Below are 24,014 nucleotides of genomic sequence, written 5' to 3' on the forward strand. Positions count from 1 at the left end.
TATAAAATAGATTTTTTATATTTAGAGTCGGTCCGGTGTATTTAGTTTGTTCATTGAATATCAATTCTATATAAGCTAAAATTTTTGATCTTTAGACTTATTCCAATTTAGTTAGCTGATTCATTAAATATCAATCCAATAGAATATATTAAATCTAATTTTTTGGATCGATTTTAAGCCATTTTTAAATAATCAAATTAATTTTGATTTTTAAAAATTAATTTAAATATGTTCGATCTCAGATTTAGTTTCAAAACGATCCAGTCCAACCGTGCACACCTCGAACTCATCATGTCCGTTTTAGCCGCAACCTCCGGTCAGAGCTCTATTTAGTGCGAGAGAAATGCTACGGAGCCCAAATGTGACACGCAAATTGTTCTGTGCCATACGCTACGATCCGTCCAATAGGAGAAACGTGGCCATGGGCTCCTCTTGGTATCAGTTTTGCATTTTCTAGCTGAATTTAAATTTCCAAAGTCCACCCTACCGTTGACTGGCCGTATCCGAATACGTAACCGTCGGATCGGAGGCTCACCGGTATAGACCAACTGATCCGGTGTAACGGCGCACGGACTTTCTCTCCGGACGAGGTCCCGTTAAGATGTCTCGCAGCCTTGCAGCTAATTGCCTAATCTCGTAACTTGCGAGACAATCTCTCTGATCATCGGGTAGTTTAACAGTTCTGATCATTTTCCCTTGGCAGATATTACACCACAAAACTGCTCCGCGAGACACTGGATTACTTCTGCCAGCGCCGACAAAAGGACGACCGTGGTCAGGCGTCAGCTTACCCGCGGGGGAGGTTAGCCCGCTACGTGTAGCACATGGACGTAAGGGGCCAAAATCTTGGCGGAAAGGAACAGGCGACGTCGTTAAGCCACGTGTACGTCTCTCAACGTCGAAGCCGCACCGAGGAGAGTCTTGGTGGACACGTGTACGGAGAATCCAGAACACAAGAGGTAACGTCGCTTGTCGGGCCGGCCGGCCCAACCAAATATGCCCACTGGCGCTCTTCCAATCTGACCATCATCATTGAATAAAAGGACCACCGACCCATTCTTTTCCATTTTCCCCAACTCCACCCGGGTGAGTTCTCTCATTTCTCTTTCTTTTTTCTTGGAGTCTAAGCCAAGGCGGGGAGGGAGATAAAGGGGAAGGAGAGGGAATGGAGTTCTACGAGGAGCTACTCTTGACGGCGGTGGTTTCCATCCTCCTCGCCTTCCTGATCGGGAAGCTCGCCGCCCTCGGAGGCACCGAGGGCGATCTCGGCCGCGACGTTCCGGCGGATGCGGCGGCGCTCCCGGCGGCGATCGGTCACGGAGGAGAGGTCTTCATCGAGGAGAGGCGGGAGAGTGTGGGGGAGAGTGGTGGCTTGGGTGTAGAAAAGGTCGATGATGGTTGCGGAAGTGAAGCGGTTCTTGGATCGGAGGGAATGGAGGCTAGCGAGGTAGAAGAAGAAGGGGAGCGATTGGAAAGAGAGCGATTGTTGGAATATATATTGGAGAAGGCCCAGGAGGTAAGAACCCGTGAGTTCGATCAAGAGGAGGAGAATATAGTAGAAGAAACTTTTGCTAAAGAGGAAATCGTGAAGACTGTTGATGACTTAGTGAAAGAAGGAGACGGATTTCCCAAGGATAAAGTTGGTGTGGAGAAAGTTATGCAATTGGATGAAGGACATGAGGGGGCGGGAGAAGAGAAGAGGGGGATTGAGGAGAAGTGGGGATCGTTACTCTATGGGGAGGATGATTGGGAGGGGATCGAGAAGAGCGAACTGGAGAAGCTTTATGGTGTGGCGGCAGCATATGCCGATAGTAAGGATGGTAAGGAAGCGGTGTCGAGGCTGAGTAGTGATGTACAAATGCAGTTGTATGGGCTTCAGAAGGTTGCAACTGAGGGGCCCTGCTATGAGCCGCAGCCGATGGCTTTGAAGGTTACTGCTCGCTCCAAATGGTACTGCTGATCTCTTTTGTCTCGGCCGATAAGTTGCTTGTTGTTGTTTTTTTCAAATGTTCTGCTTCGCATAGTTATTTGCATAGGAAACTGCGCTGATATTACTAGTTGTGGCCATATTTGATGCTTGTAAGCTATCTGTTTTGGTAACGTTTGGTGGTGGTAGGAAGATGTCAGTTTAAACATTCAGAATAGAGAAGGTAGAAATTTCATTTGCAAAGCTGGACATCGGCCTGTTATTACTAGATTCAGAGTGGAATGTGCTTCTTGAGAACTCGTCAAAGAATTGATTACTTGCTAAAGCTAAGGGAAGTGATTAACGAGAGCATCAGGATGTGAAAAGCATAACAATAGAAGAACCAGTAAGGTTGGAAGTACTGACACCATGGAAAACTAGGATTTAGGGACCTCACCTTTTGGACCTCTGGAACATCTCTTCCAACTTGTATTCATTTAGAGTCTCCATTTGTATTTAGAGGGCAATGCTCTGGCAGACTGGCTTCCTAATCCAAGAGCCACTCTCTATGTGCAGTGATTTTGGACTAGTAATTTGCTGACTCGCTCCATCTTGCTTTTGCTGATGGGCATGTTTGTATTTATAAGAGGATAGAAGTGTAATCCCTCTCTTGGTTACCCCCCCAAAAGGGGAACATTGTAGAAGAGATGTGACATTAAAAGACATGATGCAAAGTTTGTAAAGTTAGTCTCTGAAGACAAAAGAGAGTGACTGTTAAAATTCTGCTAGATGCTTCCTTCACTATGAACTGGGTAGGTGATAAGCTATTCCAGTTTGCTGTCCAAGATGATCCTTATGGCCTTTATTTATCTTACTCTGCTAACTTGCATTTGTTATTCTACTATAAAATGCTCCCCTCTTTGAAGTTCTGATTAGTTTGATTACTTCTTTTTATAAAATAATCTGGCACTCTTAAATCTTCCAGCCTGAATAAAGGTATTCTGCATTGTGCAAGTGCTATGATTTCAATCTTATTTTCCCAACTCATAGCCTCTCTAATTTGAGGTTAACAACAACATTAAACTTCCTTCAGCTAGAAAATTTAGAGACTATAGGACGAGCATCCTTTGGAGGTTTTTATTGACCAAAAAAGAAAAAGAAAAAAAAAAGAAAAAAAGACTCTTGATTATGTAGAATTTGGTATGTGGTTCATTTGATAGTTTTGATAATGGGGTTCAGAGCTGCTATGTATGAGTAACAGAGGATGTCATCTATGTTTTGCCAGGTCTGCTTGGCAAGGACTGGGGACTATGATTCCGGAGGTGGCTATGGAACAATATGTAAACCTTCTGTCTGAAAAGATTCCTGGCTGGAGGGGAGAAAAAACCCAAGTAAGTCTCATGTTTGGAAGTAAGGAAACATTTGCTTTATTTTGTAATTCTTTATATGGAAGAGCAGACATTGAATAACATATGCTTTTTCCACAATACTTGCTAGGATGAAGCCAAACATAATGATGGCACTGATTCTCCCATGGCGTTGGGATCTGGAAAAGGAACACCTGATTCAAACTCGTCTTTGTTTTACCAACCAAGTTCTCTAACTGAAAGGTAATCATTACAATTTAATATCTATAATTTTGGGCAGTAAATATTGAGGGATTCTGGATCCCCAGCTTTTACTTGGCTTCACTCATTGTTACTTGGTTACTGCAATTGCCTACAGATTATCAGAAGATTCTTCTTGCACTCAAGGTGACGATGTGGGTGGTCCGAAACCTTTGAAGCAAGGTATGCCCGTGACATAACTGCTCTTTAGTATCAACTAGTCTTCTAATCATGTGATGGTCTCTTGGGAAAAAAGACTAAGTGATGTTTCTCTAAGCAAACGTGATATTTCACCATATTTTTGATAAAGATTATCCAGCACAAGTCAAAACTGGAATGTGTTAACATTGGTAAATTGCCAGGTCATTATTTATTGTAGAGCACCAGGATAAGTATGCTGCACTCTATATCCATCCTGCCATTATCTTGTTCTAGATGGCATGTAGTGCATAGTTGTGCAGTCATAAGCTAACTAATTAGTAAGCTAAGTTATTGGTTAGTCATATGAAATTTGTAAACTGCATGGATACAAAGCTGGGTACATTATTTAACAAATTACTCTAGATAGGAGAAAGAAACAGAGTTCATATTTTAATTATTGATTACTTGCTGGTTATTGAGTTCTATTGTTTACTAAAGAATCTAGGGATATGTAATTGAAGGCTATCTGCATGACATCTCAAGAAAACATCCTTTACTTGGACTTTCTCTTTGATTTCCTTGGAGCATAATGGATAAATAAATAGTAACTTTCATACTTTACACATTTCTTCTAACACTATTATATGATTTTGGGGTTGTTGTGTGAAAGGCACTTAGTCAGTGGAGACTTGGGGGACTTGACATGCAAACAAGGGAACGCTTGAGGTGGATAGTGGACTTGAAGGCCTTTTTATTAATATTATTATTACTATTATTTGGTAGGTTCTTTTTATTGGTTGTTAATGGCTAACTTGAATTTAGGGTGACATTTTAGTGAGAAATTTTCAATGCAGCTTCTTGTAGTCTAGTATATTTTGGTGCTCTGTCTATTTTATATTTTATTAGTAGATATATTATGATATTTCACTCCATAACATCGGCGTTAATAGGTGGAATTATATGATTGGCTTATCCACATTTCTTTTGACTGAGATTTATGGATAAAGTCCTCAATCACATTTAGAAATTTTTAGCTATTTCACGGTAGAAGGTACCACGGCATATGTCATTGCCACAATATGATCATTTTTGTCATCTTGGACTTATGATTACAAAAGTTGATTTATTCAGACATATAATTGAATCAAGGTATTTCATTGAGGTTGAGAGATGTTTTTGGGATATTGTGATGTCTACACAGGGCTTTAAAGCTTGAACAAAAAGTTTATAAGGCAATCGTTTGTTGAGTAATTGGCCTCATTTTTCATGAGAATTTTCGCTGCAGAAATGATGTTGGGGAAGACCAAGTCTTCTGTTCGAAAATAATTAATACTAATTGATTCAGAGTTTTGATTCCTGCCATTTTGATAAGCTATCATCAAACAAAGTGAACCTAATGACCTGGCTTAGCATTGAGGGTCCTCCCTGATGCATGACTAGTATCTTTATGTTGACCTTCATTTGAAACAAGAGTAGGCTTGTGAGAGATGAAATGTATATCTGTTATTTGCAATACTAGCAAACATAAAGGATAACATATTCTGCTGATTATATATGTTTTTTGCTATACTCTTTTCTTTTTGCTAGACAGATTATATATGTTACAAGATCTGAGCGGGAGGTAACTAGCCACCATATGAAGATTTTTTAGTCTATTGGTTGGCTTATAGTGTAGATCATCTCTCTAGATTCTTATTGCGGATTTGCTTCTAGTGGCTTCTGCCATTCGAAGGACAGAATTTTATTTATTTGATGTTGGTGCAACAACTCTGTCACCTACACTAGGCACCATTTAACTTATTTTCTGGTGGCTCCCATCTATTATGTGGAGATTAGTGTTTTTCTGGTTTAGAGTAAGTTGATGCTAGTTTACAACTAGTTGTCTTCCCATCATTTAACTTCTCCAAGAAAATATTGTTGGGGCAGCTGCTGCATATGTAGGTCATATGGAGCACCCCGAAAAATTTTGGAGTTGCCCTTGGATGATGGTTTCTCAGACCCTTGCATTCTGTCTTCATACGATTTTCTTTGAAGCCAAGATCAGACTGCAGATTTTAATGTCTTTAAATTGATCAAAAAGAGACACCTAGATAACACTAGCCTACAGGATCTTCCCATAAGCTACATTGATTCCTATTTCATTCTTCCTAAGCCTATAGAAATGCTCCCTCAACCTTGCAAGTCATATTTTTAACAATGTAAGCCATATACGTTTTCCTCTTTCACTGCAACGACCCACAACCTCCACATATAAGTAAACCTTTTGGATTACACTGACCAGTCGCTATACCTTTTGCTACAAGTTGAAGAACAATTTTAGTTAGCTTTTAGGTGCAGAATTTTGCCTGCAATGGACCCATTTATGATCAGGTCAGGTTTGCCTAGGTCCATATATCAATGTTGAAAGTTTTACGTTATAGTTTTTTAATATTAATTTGTTTATTAGAAAACAAGCTAAAACTGACTGAAAAAAAATCAGTTCTTGTTTTAGAAGTTGCGAAAATTCCCTTACAGATGTGGTAAAAAATGTTAGGCTTGTTTTCAGGTATATAAAGACATCATGGTGTAGGTATAGTTGATCAATTTTCATTTACTTTCTTCTTGAGCAATAACATGCTCTAATTTCTCAGTTAAAATGTCATACATTGTACTAGCTCCACATAGGCACAAACTTTAAAACTTATATTGATCTACATCTCGGGGAAGTCCTTTTGGAATGCTGCTGTCAAAAAGAGGTTGGTTACAAAATGTGAAATATTTTTTATTATCTCTGTCCATTCCTGTTGACGATACAATTCCTTTGGTGTAAGCCATTTCGAAAACTTTTCCATTTTTATAATTAATTATTATAAAGCAAGCAAATTGTTCTTTTCAATAAATTTATTGATATTTTCTTAGGTACTTGATGCATCCACGGAAATAAGTCCTTAAGAAAAATTTATAACCTTTCTGATCTCATTAGTTGGGGTTGACCTCATGAAAGTTCCACAACCCAATTTATGAAGTTTGCAGCTTTTTTCTTTTCCTTCTTTCCCCTTTAGTAATTACAGGAGATGCCACCTTTCCATGTTTGGAAACAGAACCTCACCCTACGTCCCATGGGCAGTTTGCAGCTCTGTTAATGCATGTCTTTTCAAACCTTCTCATGACTCGAAGCTTTCTTTGGCATCTCCTTGTCCGGATAAACCTGAGTTCACTCCTCATGAGGCCTCGATTGGTAGTTTCGGATGCGACAATACCATCATAGTTAATTATCCCATCATTTGGTCCCATAAAAGAGAAAGTAGCAATGCCAATCATTTCCAACAAATGCTTTTGCTAGTATTTACATCTCTAGGACAGTCACATGCGTATTTGAAGTTCTCTTAACATCATAGTAAGTTATCCCATCATTTGGTCATATAAAGGAGAAAGTAGCAATGCCAGTCATTTCCAACCTACTCTTTTGTTAGTAATTATGACAGTCACATGCTTATTTGAAGGTTTTTTCTTAACATTTAGGGAATGCTATATTGCTTAAAAAGTACTTTTTGTGACTGTAAAGCAGAAAAGCACTTCCAAAAGATAAGTATTTGTAACATTGTATAAAAGTTTCTACAAGAAGAAAGAGTCAAAAAATGCCTTTAGGAGAAGCTAGAACGCGTCTCCTCATTTTATTAAGCAGAAGCAATACCAACAGGCCTGAGAGCCATGCAGCATTTTGTAGCTTGTATAATAATGCTATCGGTTTTGTCAATACAGTATGTGATGATCACAGTGCTTTGTTGTGTTCAATGTTTAAGTGCTGCAGGGAGATTGCTTCTAGAAGCTTTTGACAACTGCTGTATTGGACTGCTGATATCGACAATCATTAACCATATGAAACCTGACATACAAGTTTCCGGCACTAGAAGGGTAGATGCATAGGTGACTTGCTTTGGAGTGAGTTCCTCAACTGCCCAAAAATCTCATTTTTTGGCTTCAATCCTAAAGGGGTTGAAATCGAACATCATTGGATTAATGGCAGAATCTAGGTAAGGCCCACCTATCTAGATTCAGTCTGATGAGATTTATCTCAAACTCAACCTTACCTGGGACTTCACCAAACCCAACCTGACTTGATCTCACTTAGTCTACCGAACTTGGCACAATCCAACTTTTCAGACCCAAATTATACCCCAAAAAAGTTAGCCAATCCTATTCTAGGTAAGGCTCAAGGAGTTGAAATTGCACTTCATTTGGATTAACGGTTGAATCCAGGTAAGGCTTACCAATCTTGATTCAGTCTCTTGAGATTTGCTCAGCTCAACTGAATCTTTCATCCACTTGACTGAACCCAGCCCAACCTGACTTGATCCAACTTAATTTGCTGAACCTTGTCCGATCCAACCTTTCAAACCAAAGTTCAACCAGAATTGAGTTAACCAATCCTAGACCTAACCCAGTGTAAATTTGATGCGCAACTTCAAACAAACCACCATAGTTACTGAAATTACAGTTTGGTTTGAACTAATTTCATTGAAAAAACAATGCATTGGAGCTGCAGTTTGTGCAATTGCATAGTCAGTGTCATACATCTACTGATTCCTACAGTAACGCTAAAAATTAAGGCCCTTAGTCCCATCACGTAGATGTCTATAATAGTGTATATCCATTATTTCACTGTCTTGTTGGAAGTTTCCCTATATGTGGAATTATGACGAGATGAAGGTAAAGACAAATGGTTTCCCACTGCAACCATCCTGTTTATGTAAACATCTGGCACGATCATTCATTTCTTGTCCTCAAAAGATTTTTCTACAGATTAATGGGAGAACTGACTATGTACTTAAATATTATCGTTCAGTGGGTTGTGTAGGTCATACTTGTGACTATTGCCAACTTGCTGATCAGAATTGAGCTTGGGTGATTGGCGCATACTTTGGTAATTGACAAAGGACTTTCTACATAGTAATGATAGACCTGACTGCCAAGTAAAGGATTTGTAGATCATGCCTTGTGATGATGACTCTCTAATCAGGCTGCTCCCAAGAACAATATAAATGTATCCATGTGTAGACTATATTTGTGCATCCTCTCTCTCTCTCTCTATGTGCATGTACTCATATGCATCATAATCATTCCATTCACCTGAGGTGAATAGTTTGTCATACATGCAACTGGTTGTAATTTTAACTTTTTGATAAGCTTAGGGCCTATTTGGTATTGTTGTTGTTTTTCTTTTGTTAGTCGAGACATTTTACAACTAATTTCAAATTTTATTGAATTTGTATCTGCATTTTAAACTCTCTTTTTTGCTTCCTTTTGAACCAATCAATTTTACATGCCTATGCTTCATCCTATGTGGTGAGACTAGGTGTCCTTTTTTTTTTTTTTTGGTACAACAGCTCACACGCAACGTGTGTGAATGCTTCATCCTATGTGGTGAGACCAGCTCCAATTTTCATTTTTGGTGCTAAACATCTATTATGTACCCATTCAAGTTTTTTTTTAATCTGTCATAATACTTGATCTAAATTCTTGTTTGTGGTGTTTTATGAGCTCTGCATTCAGGTGTCAAGTCCATGTTTAATGGCCAATACTGAATTGTGCTTTTACTGGAGAAAATCATGTGCTTCATGCTTCTTCTTCCCCCCTCCAAGTTCAATTTTCTTCTATAAGTCTTGCTTCTGTTTTTTCTATTGTAGCATCTTCCTTGACCTGGTCTACCTTTCTTATAGGTCTGACGAAGACATTCCTTTTCAACCTGCTCTCTCCAACCAGAGTGACATTCGTGAGTTTCTATTGATGAGCCAGGCTAATGATATATCTGAGGACCCAAATGGCTCTAATTGTGACTATTTTCTCTGAAGACGTGGCTGAAGGCTGATCATGTGTTCTTTTATGTCCTCAATTTGACGGTTAGTCTCCCCTTAAAAGCTTGTGTGGTGTGTAAGACTGTATATATGTACATAGTTCATGTTCATAAGGTATGGATATTACAAGTTATATGTATGCTTGGTGCTGTTTTTTAATCAGTAATATATTCCTGGTGATTCCTGCATGGTACTAAAAGTTGTTTTGATAAAGTGAAGTGCCGCCCTGTTCAAATGTGATCTTTTTTTGTATGCCTGCTTGATGTGCAGACATGTCCTGTACTTTGGTAACAAAAGCAAGATCGCATGCTTCTGTATGTTTTAGGTCCAAAGCTGCTAAAATCTTGTGGTAATGACCAAAAGGGAAAGCAGAAGCTTTTTGTGTGAAACGAGATAAGATATTGGACTGCTTTTAAATGTAAAATAAAAAAAAATAAATTCAAAGCTCCCTTTTTTTGGGGTAAGTAGATATCCCTTCTTTGAGTTGTTTCTTTTTTTTTTTGAGTTGTTTTTGAGTTGTTCTCTTGTTGCAATATTAGCAGTTTTAATGGTATATTACAGCTTAATTGTAGCTTGCATCGTTATGCCGCAAAATATTTAGTATATTAAACATATGAATTTATGAAATACTAAGAGTGTTACACATTCTGGTTACGTACAAGTCTCATGATGATCATCATGCTATTATTTGCAGGCTGTTGTTTTTTAGAGAATGATTTTTATTACATAATAACATATCTAAAGAAAATATTTAATGAATAAACCATTCTTCAGCAGACATTTTAGAGTTTATTTATAAAGCAAATTTGTTAGGGACATACCCACACACTTAAAATCATTATAAAAATAAGGGTTTTTTGCATGGATACCCTTCTAAATATCGGATTTTGCGTGAATACCCTTCCAAAATTGATATTTGCATGTATACCCTCGTAAAATACTTGTTTTGCTATTCTATCCGCTTTTATTCTTATTTTTGCATATATATCCATGCCATCTAACGCCGTTAAAAAATTAACGGTTTCAAATTAAAATGACTAAAATACCCTTAATGGGTAAGCGTGCAAATAGAAATTTTTATAAGGGTATGCAAGCAAATAGTAACTTTACAAGGATATTCATACAATTTTCTATATTTAGAAGGATATTTACGCAAAACAAATCCTAGTAGATGGAAAGAATTTGGTCGTCCTCGCCAACAAACCAGAGAACGTTGGATGCCTTCATTACTGGTAAAAACTATTTTCTCGGCTAAAATAGAATCAATATACTCTTTTTGTGGTCGATAGAGGAGAAAAGAAAATGAAGATGGCATGGAATCAGTAATAGAATAAGCATCGGGCTCAGAAGAGGGTTCAGCAAAAGAGTCATCAAGGATTGTAACCAAATCTTCAATATTAAAAATAAAGCTACTACCAAAATTAAATGGAAATTCAATGGCATAAGCGTCAGTGCCATCATTGTGCAACATCCTGAATGGTTCAACACTAAGAGACTGCAATTCCTTAAATAAGGATCATTACGTAACCCCAAGTTTGAAATTTTTTGGTATGCTCGTGGGAGTCAGCTTGCACCTTAGATTGAGTAGTACGTGCATGAATGTCCTTTGACCTTAGACTCATCTATTAGGCCACAATAGACCATTGGGGCAAATCTTGTTTATCTTGGAGGGGGTGCTTGTGATTGAATCATTAGAGACGGCACTTGAGTTCATACAGAATCTATAGCCGTAATATCAGTTTCCTCCTCCTCTTCACAATCAAAGCGATAAGATGACTCTTTTTTTTTTTTTGTACAACGGCAGCTCACACACTACGAATGTGAATGCGGCCAACAAAATTAGAAAGCAGAAGGCTACATAAAGGCCCTGGCACAGACCCACTGTCTACTCAGACGAAACCACCGAAGTGGTGGGTCGCATAGGAAGCTATCTAGTTAGCAGCCCCATTTGTCTTCATGTAGACGTGTGAGGCATGGTGGGAGTCGCACTCCTCCAGCAATCAGCAGCCCCGTTTGCCTCCCTGTAAACATGTAATTTCTTTAGAATCTTGAAGAGTTTCTTTACATGTTGTTCTTGGTCTTTGATTTGCTCCATCCTAGAACTTGATTTCAAAAATTTAGTGTTCATCCCTATTTAAGATATTATTCCATGAATCCTCGGTCCATCCATTCTCTGCTCGATATCTTGAGATGTTATGCTGACATAACAAGGATCCAAATGTGCCTTATGCACACCATCCAATGAGTTCTGTTCTTCACAATTCTTCTTGCTCTTTTATTGTGGGCATATTATATATGTTGATGTATTTATCTGGTCAATTGGATTCATGATGCAGAAGGCCTGAGTCTCTAATAGATCTAGATAAAGAGGCACTTCTCCACATATCTGACCTCCTTGGCAGCAATGCTGTGGCGTTGGCTTTCAATGGCAAAAAGATTAAATGCATGTACCAGGCTCGTTGTAAATTTGAACAAACCACAGGACATCACTATGCAGCTAAGTATACCAAATGGCAAACCATCAATTAAATACAAATGGAGATAAAGAGACACTACTCTACCCTGCATATTTGCCCTCCTTGGCAGCAGTTAATGCTGTGATGATGGCAATCTGAGGAGCAACATCAGTGCAAAGATCGACTCATCAAAAAAAAAAAAAAAAAAACCACATGATACAGAATCTTGCACCAAACCTCATCACCAACATTGGTTAAAACAAAAAAAAAAAAGAAAATAAAATAAAATAAAGGCCAAATGAGAAGTATGGGATGAGGTCAGGCTGAAGTGGAGGAGAAATGGAGAATCCCACGAATTCACCTGTCGAAAGCTTTCATTGGTTATGGCAATATGAGAGAGAATACTCCAGTTTAAGCCTGATAAAAATGTTTTTTTCTTTTTGACGAAACAAAAAGATGAAATTAGGGTTTTGGAAAAACCGGCTAACAGGTGGAGATGCGGGGTATCGAACCCCGTACCTCTCGCATGCTAAGCGAGCGCTCTACCATCTGAGCTACATCCCCGTTGATTCTAATAGGACAATTACTTTATCTACAGTAAACGTTCAGGCATTCTAAGCTTTAGATCTTTTTAATTCCTCTATATTTATTTTCACGTATCTTCTAAACTGGTGGCTCTGTCGTTCAGCACGTTATCAAATGAGAAGCGTTCATTCTCATCTTTCAACTCTACCTTTGCTTTCATGCTCACCTAGTAGCCAGATGGATCAATCTTAATCTTGCTATAAGGTAGGTTTCAAGTGTAGTGCTTTGAATACCTTGTATGTATACTATCAGCAAATACCTGGCCTTTAGCGTTCATTCCCAGCTTCACTAGCGCAATATTAGAGCAGTAGATCATCCACAGCCCAGATTATATATCAACTTGCTTTTGATGAGTGATGACACTCATCATTCCTTTGTCATTACCATCAATAAGTGAAATTTGGGAATAAGATGCGCAGTGCACAAAAGTTCGTGTATAAGAGAATTGATGCACCGTCGAGATATCATCCTTCTCCTTTCGATAATCTTGTTATTCACAGGAAATTCCAATCAAACCCGAGTCATATATCCAGGAAAATGTTCAATCAATGCTTGTAAATCCAAAAGACCATCTGATCTTTCCTCCTCTGAAATATTTGTGCAATTCTATTTCCACTTTCTCCATTATATATGTATATATGTATGTATGTATACTTATGTATGTACTTCTACTTGTTGATCCAATCCACCTTTAGCTTTTAGCCTCAAGTTCCAGTACCTTCCATAGCTACCAAAAATTGAACTTTGAAATTTACATCACAATTATTTCATAACTTAAATGACACTCTGATTGTATTATATCTAGCACCACTTCAATTCTTTGCTCACAGCACCAAGTCACCATGACAACCAGGAACTGATGCAGTACATAAAGATCACATGCATGAAAGACGAGTCCCATGTACCCACTCATGTGATACTTTCCTTAATGCACTTGATGCTAGATAGCTTGTTTGGTGAGTGCATCAAACTGTAAATACCTTCATGATAATAGCCTTTGCACCATTAAGTCACTGTTGCAGGCTTCCATCCCAGTTACTTTTACATGCATCTAAATTTCTACATGGCCCTTGACATGGCTGATTCAAAAGTACAGGGAATGATGATCTAGTTGATGCCCAGTGTCAAGAAGTTAGTGAATAGTGGGAGATGGAAATTGAATCATGTGAAATATAGAAATCAATTAAAGTTGCAGATCCCACCATGCTGCACTGGACAAGATGTTCACCTCCTTTCAGACTTTTCCATCTTGTGTAGCTTTGTAGCTTTTACTCTAAATTTTCATCAGGTCATGGAGGTTTTGATTCTATCAACCGGCCTAGGGACCTAAAAGATGTCTCTGAAATGATAGCAAACAGGATCTAGAGTATTTCCAAGTTAATAAAAAGTAATAATTAATCATTGACCTCTCATAGACATTTAGATCGATGTATTACTATTTTTAAGATGAAAAAGAAGACCTAACTGGATCTTTCTTATTGCTACATCTGTAGCAGTCTGTATGGTAACAGTATAGACAGAAACAAGTGAAAGCTTCAAATCAGCAGTGAGACATCCGAGACATTTCTTTGTAAAAAGTCTGGAGCTACATAAACTGGGCAAGCAAATGTGTCTTTCCATGGCCAAAGGCTGCTTCCGTTTCTTCTTCTTCTTCTACGAGGAGGCTTCTTTTTTTTCCCAGTCTTCTTTGATTGAAGAGCGAGTCTTCTATGGACGGAGGCCTAACTGCTGTTTCCTTTGGAAAAAGTAACGATATCCAAAGACTTCCCAGACGCTTAAGCAAATTTCCTGTACATCCACTTATTGATAAACCCTTTAATCCTAAATAACTCCGACAACAATAACTGATAAAAACACCTGAACACTATATCCAGAACCCTGTCTTTGTTCTTTTCCAATGCCAAAATTGACTTGCCTGCAACTTTGTAGTCATGCTGTAACTTGACACATGATGGATCGTCTAGTTTCTTCCAAGCATAGGAATCCAGATCCTGTGGCACAAACACCAATGGATCAGCAGCCAAAGCTGCCTGCTTCAGATAACTGTTCTGGAGAGCACATTTCAACTGCATGTCTCCCGGTTAATTTATCCATCCAGCAGCTTGTTGGCTGCCCATCATCAAGTCAAGTGATAATATGCAAATAGTTATATGCACAAGAATTTGAATTTCTTTCAAATCAGGAGACACAGGATTCAGGCCTCTTAAAGTTCTACCATTCTAATACAACAATTTTCGGTAATAACTAATGATCACAACTCATAAACCATCAAACAAGATTTCGGAGGGATGTACGGAATTAGATCCAAGATTTTCCAAGTTCTGTGTGATTTGATACTTCTCGCCGAATTTGTCCATGGTTTAGTTCTTGAATGGAGAACCATGAGCGGATTGTATCCATTGGGCAAATATGAGTTCGATCAAGATTTGTTTTTCCGAAGTACCAAAAGCGATGAGTCTCTGTCGCCCTTTGCTCTTTTGGAATTTACCGGTTTAGTTAAAAACCTTCCCATCCCCATGAAGCTGAGTCTGAGAAGCTTCTGTCCAAGAACCAATCTCGAAAGCAATGGTCCATGGGATGTCGCTAAGAGCAGACAAATCAAGAAGCAAAACAGAATTCAATATTACTATTACAAACAATGGAAGTTGGTTGCTTTCAGACCCCAAGCATTAAACCATCTTCTTCACTGGTCATAAGTCTTTCTTAGGTTGTTGGAGCAAGCTGAAGTGTCTAATAGGATAACACATGGCGCTTCCCAATCAACAGCATCACCATTATATATGACTTCAACTGCATTTACCTTCCTACCAACTTGGAACAAAATAATACACACACACACACACACACACGGGGGAAGGGAGGGAGAGAATACTGCCAATAATGACCATAATCTTGAAAACTTTACATAAGCGAATAAGAGATACTAGGAGAATTAGGGAGGAGGTAAGAACTGAACCAAATCCCTCTATTACTTGATAAACCATAGGTATTCCCCAGGACTGATTTTGGCATACACAAAATATTGATCGGAAGAATCACTTCTTGTTCCTTTATAACACTAATTACTAACACCATTTGAGAAATTCAATAAAGAAATCTGAAAATGAAGAAGATGATGAAGAAGAAGAAGAAGTGAATGTGAATCAGCATATCTCAATCAACTGAATAGGCAAATACCTATAGAGCCCAAAAACAGACAAACTTAAACAGGTCACCATCCACTCTTCAACTTAACGAACTCTGATTGTGCAAGATCATTATAGATGCGCATGCGACAAACCCACGAGGGTAACCTTATTAATTGGTGGCAACATGTAAAGAAGATACAAGCACTGGAAACCAGATTTCACATGCAAACTAAAACACAAGAAATAGGCCTGGCAGAGCTTAAGCTATTTGACTCTTTAGGGTACAACAAGGCCCATGTCTAACATTGATATTGCCTCTGGATATCAACTAAAAATCCAGAACTGAAGACAATTACATAAAGTATCGATCATATAAAGATCTACACTTGGACCAGAAAAATTGAAATTAAAATTTATAAAGGAAAATGCATACTCCCAAGTTTCCTACCTAAACTGCCACAAGTTGCAAAATTTTACAACATGAATCAACATTGTCGAACCAGACCGATGGAAGTAATAAAAAGAAAAATCGTCATCGCATATTACCCTCTCTCAGGACATCAATCATGTTGTATATTCTTTTCTGAGCCTTGGACTGGACCTGCATGTTGTACAACATTAAGCTTTCTTTTTTTCAGATAAAAAAAAATGAACAGATATGTAGTAGAAAAGAAGATATAGATAAGAGAACAGAACCTTCTTGGACAGAAATATGGCAGCATCAATGGTTCCCTCTGCATATATTGATCGGCCGCAGACATTGTGCTGGAACTCGAAAGAAACTCTGAGGGAAAAAAATAATAAATTTATAACACAGTAAGCTGGAGGAGATGAAAATTTCTTTAGTTTAATCTAAATTGTGCCTCAGGATGATTAATTACGTCTCATCAGGTGACGTTAGATGGTACATATGAAATGCATGACCAGATAAATGCTCTTCAGGGACGCCCACCATTTCAAGTTGCCGTTTAGGGTCTCTTATCTGTTGGATCTGTTAAAGGGAGAGAAAATTGGAAAACTGATGAAAAACAAGTTTCAGGCAAGCATAAAAAGTTCACGTAGATATTCTTGAGAATTCTTAAAACTGCTCCTTGATTTTTATAATATGCAGAAACACTTCCCATCACTATTTTGATTTCAATTGATGGGATTATAACAGAGAATCAGTTAAAGCTGACCATCCAGCAGACCTTCTGAGTATAAATAAAAAACCGCAACAGTGAATCAATGAAATTGTCCTAAAGACCAGTAGCAATCTTTACTATATAAGGGAAAATGAATTATATCAACCTCCTTATTTGCAACCGTCTTTTCCTACAAATCATAGTAAGATAAAAAAAGGGATAAGCAAGCATTTTCAATTTGAGGAAGGAATATCTCATGCAGAGCTATAAGTGAGAAATAAACCAGCATGAAGCTAAAAGATCAGAAGAGTTTGTAGTTTAAAACTAGTCCTGCAATCTCAAACAATTAATCAACCTTTGAACTCAAAAAAGAAAAGGAATTAATAAACCTGTCCAAAGTTCGTAAGTAGTCAATGAGAAAATTGGGTGACAAGACTGGTTGAATCACCTGATCCAAACAGAAGGAGACACCAAGTTTCTGAAAGCATGAAATGACAGCTTTTGCAGTACCAGATGTGTCCAGTTTGCTTGCTTGATGCGACTCCATCACCTGCTTATGTGCACACAATTATCTAATTAGTTATCAAGACCAGCTATATTACACCTGTTCAACGTTCAGCCATATGTAGCTCCTTAAACTAACAAGACAATTTCAAGCAAAATGACAACTTCCATTTGAAAAAGAAATATAGACATCTAAAACAATGTAACGAAGATCATAGAGATCTATAAAGGACATGAGAATCAGAAGAACAGAAAAACAGTAACTATATTCTCTCTCTTTTTAATCAATAGTTTCATTTGATACGCAATTGCTAAATTGCCTAAAGCATTCCTAATAATAAGTTTTGAAGACAAACAGATATAGGAAGCAAATAAAGTTTATTGTCCCATTACTTATAGTTTATTAATATGAAATAAATGTATTTCACTGAAGATTTGAACCAACTTTGGATAATAAACAAATAAACAAACAAATGAACAAACGCGAATGAAAGCTAGCTAATTAGTGTAGTCAAGTTGCTGTACATAACATAATGACCTGCACAGTAATTTCTTTGAAGATCTAGCCAATACAACTAATAGAAAAGAAAAAACAATTACTGATAGATGAGTGATTTCTGAGATATGTGATGCTCTAGTAGTAACCTAAATTAGTGAATGGCACTATAATGGTGGAAAGAAAAGTACAAGGGAATTCAACCAGGAAAACCATTCTTCCCTTCATGCTGAACAATACGGTGCTGCAGCTCCTAGGTAACTAGGCCAATTTTTTGTCTGTTTCTGTCCTATGGCTGAGTATTCATATACTAAAAAAGTTTTTCACCAGTGCTGCTTGTTCTTAGCATGTTCATATTTTCTAAATTAAGTCTCCAACTAGGCTCCAAAAGTTAGCTTGAAATGCCTTCTAACATGCAGTGCCCCCTTCAGTTTATCTGATGGGTGAAGAACTAGCTGAATTGGCTGACTAGCTTGGTTGGTTTGCTCCTTTATTTTTCTTTATGACTTTGTTTGTTCATTAAGTATTAACAAAAATATGTATAATTTTTCACTCTCAATGTTAAAAATACAAAAAGTAAAGAAAAGAAGAAAATGAAAAACCCAAAAGTGATAAACCCAAAAGTACCAAAGATGTCAGCAATTACAATTGGATAACCTAGCAAAATTGTCATACATAGCAATAGAGACACATGACAATTACACATGCAGATAACAAACAACAAATGAGCAGCATAAGTGTGAGATTAATTAATAAAGCCACATGGTAAATTCGCCCAGAGAGCTCAGATCATAAATCATGTTCAAGGTAACAAAATGCTTAAAAGGTATATGCTGTTGCAACAGATCAGAACACCACCAGTGCTCTCTCTCTCTCTCTCTCTCTCTGTCTCTCTGGGCCCATAATCTCAATCCACCCCTCAAAAAGATCACAGCATGGATCATGTAACCACACTGAACCCTGCTCTGCATCCTGGATCAAGTACATGATAAGAGATTAAAGTTTCATCTGGATGACCAGTGTCAGAAGGATGAAGGTCTGCCAGTTTGCTTCTTTATGCAAGCCAAGAGTTATTATCATTAGTTGTAGATACATGTAAACAATTATACAAACTGCTAAACAGAGGCAAGATTGATTGTTGTAACAAAGAAGCAATGTGATTGCTAGAGTTCATTAATTTACAAAATTTTATAAAAGAAGTAACCCTGAGCATAGCTCTTCTTTCCCAATGACTTGCCCAAAGACATTCACTAACAGTATAAAACAAAACCTCCAAGTAGTAGTTAGAAAAAGTGGAATGACTTCATTAGTTGAAAATTCCTGAGGTGGAAAATCGTACTTGTAAAGTATAGCCTGAAAAGGCCCCAGGAAATTCTTCGGCCATAATTTCCATCGCTGCAAGAAATGCAACAACCTGCCAAAACAAAGAAATAACAAGATGGTGTTGGAAATAAATTATCTTGGATATTTAACTGTAGGAGACAACATCAGCCAAAGCTTCCTCAGTTAATCAGAGGTACTCTCCAGTGCACCTGTTTCCCCATCTGTGGTGAGATTACTGCATACACATTTGCATCTTGCACTGTCTTATACAGTACCTCCCTGTCCCCCCCAGTTGTGCCCATTACAAATGGCACACCTACTTTGCAGTAAAGTTCAGCATTTCCTACAGAAACCAAAACATGACCTCATGTTTAGATATCAAAGTCACTTGAAGGGAAGGGGACGAGGAGGGGAAAGAGGAGTCATCGAAGTTGGAGGAGGCGGAGGAGGACAAGCAGATGTTTTAGGGAAAACAAACATAGGACTGGTGCTTTACCTTCTGTCGCACAATAGTAAGTCGTAATGTTAATCTGATGCAATTCTATTAGCTTATATTATCATCTAGTTGACATCAAAACTTAATTCTGTTTCTTAAAATTTCAGCAAAACTGGCTTCCAGATGCTAGCAGCATAGCACTTCAACTAAGTATGCAGCATTGGCCCAAATATAATAGTCCCTAAAATATTTTATTCTTTAGAGTGCTATCCATCTGTTTTCTAATGGTGTTAAACATAAAAATATGAATGGATAGAAACAACTTGGTGGAAACACCATAAAAATTTAAAATAAATTTACCATTCACTGCATCAGGAACAGTATAATCCACCACCACAAGATTGGGAAATTTTTCGAACATTGAGGACAGAATATTTTCTCTTTCAGATGGGCCATGTATTTGAATCTCTGTACTGCCTACTTGTACAGTTCTACCAGACTTCTCTTGACTGCTGAATGATACGGGCACTAATTCAAGGCCTGCAGAAACTGCTGCTTCTGCAACAGCCTTCCCCATCTTTCCAGTGCATCCATTCACCTAAAATGATCAAGAGTAATCATCTAATATGTTAGCGAAAAAATCATCAAAAAATTTCCCTTAGGGTCACTTTAATTTAATGCTTAAAAAAAACAATGATGCATAAAAAATATTCATTTGTTTGCTTCATGACAGTCTTAATTTAATATATAATTGTACATTATTCACACCAAAAACTATTAGAATACAAGAAAAAGAATCTCCATTCACCAGCAACTTTCACAATCTTTAAAAGGATACCAGTGCCTTTTCCAACCAGCAACTGTTGCAACCAACTTCAGGAGAGTTAGCAAAAATGTGGAGATGTTATTAAATTTCAGTGTTATATATTTGCAATTAGTGAGAATAGGACAGAAGTTGCACAAAATGCGTGAAACAAAGATCTAAGGAAGCCTTGAGAAGAGGACACACCAATTTTGTTTTTAAGGGTCGGAAGATGTAGAGACGTAATCACAGAGAAAAATCATGCCACATATTAAGAAGAACAAATCCTAAAAAAGAAATTAATATGCAAACCTTCACTAATTGGCAGTATGTTTGTTGGTTATTGTTGTCTAGTGAAATAAGTTTCACAATTCAACATAAATAAATTACAAAACAAGGTGTAAAGTCAAACACATGCCCATAAGCTCTACAAAAAATGTAGATAGCAATTATATATTTTAGGTTTCAATTTGGTAACAGGACAAACAATTGTATCATCTCCATTTTCGTAATTGTTACACAATCATGATTAACAAGTCTTACCCACTCAACGTATATAACTTATAATCATGAGTTGATACATTAGCCTTTAATAATGCAAGATTCCCCTCATTATTTAAGAAAACAGTTTTAAATATGGAGCCTTGTCAAAAATATTTGGAGTTGGTTTTACAAATACTTCTTCAGCAATCACTCTTATCAAAAGCTACAAAATTACAAATGATATCACAGGAAATCTTATATTTTTCTTCATTACTTCCAGCCAAGTTAATCCCAAGCTAATTATAAAACATTTCAGCTCAAGGTCAGAAAAATTGCCTAGAGGCTGGAAGATGAAAAGCCCATATGCATATCGCAATTTAACCTAAAGAATACATTTGGACATAATAACTTGAAACAGATACAATTAGGAAAATCAGTGTGTTGCAAATGTAGCTATTTAAATTACATCAGCAAAATAACTGATCAACAAGCCTGGTTGGAAACAAATACATGAGTGACAAATGCCTTCATCCTTGTTTGTCAATACGAAAGGAATCCTTGCGGGCTGCATGCATTTATTTTCAAAAAATACAGCGGAAGCATTTAAAAATTAAACTTAGTGTTCTTAACAGCTAAACATTTTTTGGGAAATGTGGGATCTCACCATATGCAATTCTATTAAAAGTAAATCTGGTACAGCAGTGAGTGGAAATGATAAGTCTAAATACCCCAAAGCTCGTAACAATAACACCTATAGATCAACAACCCTTTGCACAACAAAGTGGAAGGAAAATCTTGCCTTGGCCTCCAGAAAAAGAAGATCAAAAATACATTAGCACACCAGCAAAACCAACAATGGCAATCACCAGAATTCTTTGGATAGCTTCCATCGATGCTCGGTGAACTGCTTTGCAAGATAAGATGCCAAGGGTGTACGTTTTAGCTTAAAGAATGATTTTTTTTTGAGTCCTGAAAGCACCAACAAAATGAAAGACTATGATGCTTCTCCTCATGGCTTAAAGCATGCCATCTATCTTATGATCTACGAAGAGACAATTTAACAATAAATCTGGGGCATGCATTTTTTAACATCACCTCCAGATGTTCAGGACAGAGAAGCAAAATAAGAAGGTGCACGATGATTTCATCCCCCCTTCAGCTGTTCATATATATTGCAATTTACTACCTTGTCAATCCTTTAAAATGACAGTTTGCTACAGAACTAACCACTTGAAACACTTAAAGCAGGGGAATTTGTTTCAGAGATATTCATAGCAAGTCCAACAAGATATCGCATGATCTGAAATTTCAACCAAAAAAAATGTACAGAGAACCCTTCATCTCCTATGTCCAAACACCACCTTTCTGAAGTAATCTTCATTCTAGCTCCATTCTAACTAACCTACCTTTCGAACTAATCGTCATTCAAGATCCATTCTAATTAACCTATGCATCCATGACCATATGCTCCTTCATTTTCCGATTTCTTGCAGGTATACAAGCACAAAAGCGGGTGGTCCAAGCATATTTTCAGAGAGAACAGGGCGGCTAACTAGGTGGCTTCCTTTGTTGTTGATCATCCTGGATCCAAGATTTGGGATCCCTCCTCTGTAATACCTGGTTATCTTCAGGGCATTTTGATGGCTGATGCGACTGGTTGTATTTACTCAATGAATGTGTAAAGTTACGCCCAAATAGCAAATCATGTTGCCATTCCCTGTTACACAGAAAGCCTCTTTTGCCATGAGTATACTTCTGCATACATGATCGATTATAAGGATCACCAGACTATTGCGACAAGGGCTTCCTCTTCCTGCCCGATGTTTTCCTGTTCTGGATATTGAGTGTCAGTAATCCTAATCACACGAGCCTTCATTAATCTTTGAAGAAATACAGCAAAAAGAAATACTAGCCTCTGCATTACCAATGATGAATTTGACATGATATAAACTGACCCTAGCTCAGTCTAACCAACAATTGAGGAATTCGTCAAGTCAAATTCACCATCTAAGATAACCATGAAGTTTTCTGAATCCAAGCTCGCACCAAATACCAGTACTGTTTTTCCCAAGTCCGCAATTCCTACACCTATAAGCACCCTAGATACCATTTTGTACATCCAATAGGAACCAACTAATATATTTCATCCAAATAAGCCCAAATTTTCACGATGAATTTACAGCGTATATTTCATACTAGAAACAAATGCTCGAATCGCTGCAACCTTTGCTACTCTTTAAGCACCAGTAATAAGTATAAAAAAATACATAAGACTTTTAAATTCATGAACCCCTTAAACCCTAATCCCCAAAAGGCCTTGGCTTCACTAGTAGCGCAATTCAAATCAAAAAATCGCTAGAAAGTTTGCAAACAAGTTACTTTTAACTCGATTATGTTGCATCAAAATCACTTTTTCTCTTTTCCAGCATCATCGTCTGGATCAAATGGAAGTAAGAGAATCGAATAATCGTACCAAAATAGGGAACGAATGGATTTGGGATGTGATGGCTGGGGATTTCTCGAGCTTCTTGGATGAAGAGACGCACATTACGGAGCTCGGTCTCCGCGGGATTCTTCGAGAGAAGAACCGGCGGCCTTGCCCCGGATTTACTCGAGGAATAATGCCGGTTTCTGGCAGCAAGGAAGACATCGGCCTCGTGGTGGAACAGAGTCGGTTCGACCAAAAGATGGAGAAAAACGGAGGCTTTCGTGGGCAAGAAAGAGAGAAGAGCGAGGAGAGAAGCGGATCAAGTACGGAAAGGAACCTAGGCTAGACCTTGGGAGCCAGTAGACAGCTGTGCTTTCGGGTCTGGTCGGGTGTGGATACCTAACGACCCGGATTCGGACTCATTAGGGTTTGGATCTAAATTTGCAAATCCAGACCACATGGATTTAGTGCTGCGATCAATAGGACATTGTACGACTCTATGATGCAGCCCTCCAAACTGCGACTGGCCATCCCATGTGTGGGGGCTGATACAACTACGTTTTGGGATGGGGTTGATGCAAGGAGGGATGAGTTGAAAATTGCGAAGCTGTGTACATCCATCACGGTTCATGTTCTATTAGATGGCATGTAAATGTAAAGTGTTATCGCAAAATTCTGGGTTGAGGTAGGAATATGGGTTGTATGGCTTTGAGATCGATGAGAACCGAATTGAACAGATCGATCGAGGTGTGAAAGAACTG

General features: G+C 37.9%; 2 protein-coding genes and 1 non-coding gene across 6 annotated transcripts; 1 reads left to right on the top strand and 2 right to left on the bottom strand.

The window, feature by feature from the left end:
- Window positions 1–1,030: 1,030 nt before the first annotated feature.
- LOC103706333 (acyl-CoA-binding domain-containing protein 3-like) lies at window positions 1,031–9,687 on the top strand. Of its 2 annotated transcripts, XR_015974006.2 has the most exons (6): window positions 1,064–1,950; window positions 3,192–3,297; window positions 3,404–3,516; window positions 3,632–3,696; window positions 4,325–4,433; window positions 9,354–9,492. XR_015974006.2 is itself a non-coding variant. In XM_008790391.6 (5 exons), exons 1-5 carry the CDS (start codon window positions 1,166–1,168, stop codon window positions 9,419–9,421), a joined length of 1,137 nt encoding a protein of 378 aa, XP_008788613.2. In that variant the 5' UTR covers window positions 1,031–1,165; the 3' UTR covers window positions 9,422–9,687. The 2 variants fall into 2 exon arrangements, 1 of the variants encoding a protein (XP_008788613.2); XM_008790391.6 differs by lacking the exon at window positions 4,325–4,433 and having other exon boundaries at window positions 1,031–1,950; window positions 9,354–9,687.
- Window positions 9,688–12,435: 2,748 nt separating this feature from the next.
- TRNAA-AGC (transfer RNA alanine (anticodon AGC)) lies at window positions 12,436–12,508 on the bottom strand. The gene has a single exon. It is a non-coding gene; the product is annotated as a tRNA-Ala (tRNA).
- A 3,379-nt stretch (window positions 12,509–15,887) lies between these two features.
- Window positions 15,888–23,602, bottom strand: LOC103720459 (4-hydroxy-tetrahydrodipicolinate reductase 2, chloroplastic-like). 3 transcript variants are annotated; one of them, XM_008810165.6, is made up of 8 exons: window positions 23,299–23,598; window positions 19,901–20,138; window positions 19,314–19,447; window positions 19,121–19,195; window positions 17,230–17,331; window positions 16,539–16,648; window positions 16,354–16,441; window positions 15,888–16,258 (listed from the first exon to the last, which is right to left on the bottom strand). In XM_008810165.6, exons 1-8 carry the CDS (start codon window positions 23,473–23,475, stop codon window positions 16,190–16,192), a joined length of 993 nt encoding a protein of 330 aa, XP_008808387.4. In that variant the 5' UTR covers window positions 23,476–23,598; the 3' UTR covers window positions 15,888–16,189. The 3 variants fall into 3 exon arrangements, with proteins under 3 accessions (XP_008808387.4, XP_088568422.2, XP_088568423.2); XM_088712296.2 differs by having other exon boundaries at window positions 19,901–21,794; window positions 23,299–23,540; XM_088712297.2 differs by lacking the exons at window positions 15,888–16,258; window positions 16,354–16,441; window positions 16,539–16,648; window positions 17,230–17,331 and adding an exon at window positions 18,511–18,753 and having other exon boundaries at window positions 23,299–23,602.
- Window positions 23,603–24,014: the final 412 nt, after the last annotated feature.

The sequence above is a fragment of the Phoenix dactylifera genome, chromosome 16, assembly GCF_051530095.1.
Source record: "Phoenix dactylifera cultivar Ajwa chromosome 16, Ajwa_hap1_PhDact_Kaust_v1.1, whole genome shotgun sequence".
In the NCBI taxonomy this organism is placed as follows: Eukaryota; Viridiplantae; Streptophyta; class Magnoliopsida; order Arecales; family Arecaceae; genus Phoenix; species Phoenix dactylifera.

Coding starts and splice junctions, on each gene's coding strand:
- LOC103706333 (XM_008790391.6), top strand. CDS start 1,166: ATGGAGTTCTACGAGGAGCTACTCTTGACGGCGGTGGTTTCCATCCTC. Junction 1,951..3,191: donor GTTACTGCTCGCTCCAAATG/GTACTGCTGATC, acceptor ATGTTTTGCCAG/GTCTGCTTGGCAAGGACTGG. Junction 3,298..3,403: donor GGAGGGGAGAAAAAACCCAA/GTAAGTCTCATG, acceptor AATACTTGCTAG/GATGAAGCCAAACATAATGA.
- LOC103720459 (XM_008810165.6), bottom strand. CDS start 23,475: ATGTCTTCCTTGCTGCCAGAAACCGGCATTATTCCTCGAGTAAATCCG. Junction 19,196..19,313: donor CACCACAGATGGGGAAACAG/GTGCACTGGAGA, acceptor TTGTTTTGGCAG/GTTGTTGCATTTCTTGCAGC. Junction 17,332..19,120: donor TTTCAGGCTATACTTTACAA/GTACGATTTTCC, acceptor GCACATAAGCAG/GTGATGGAGTCGCATCAAGC.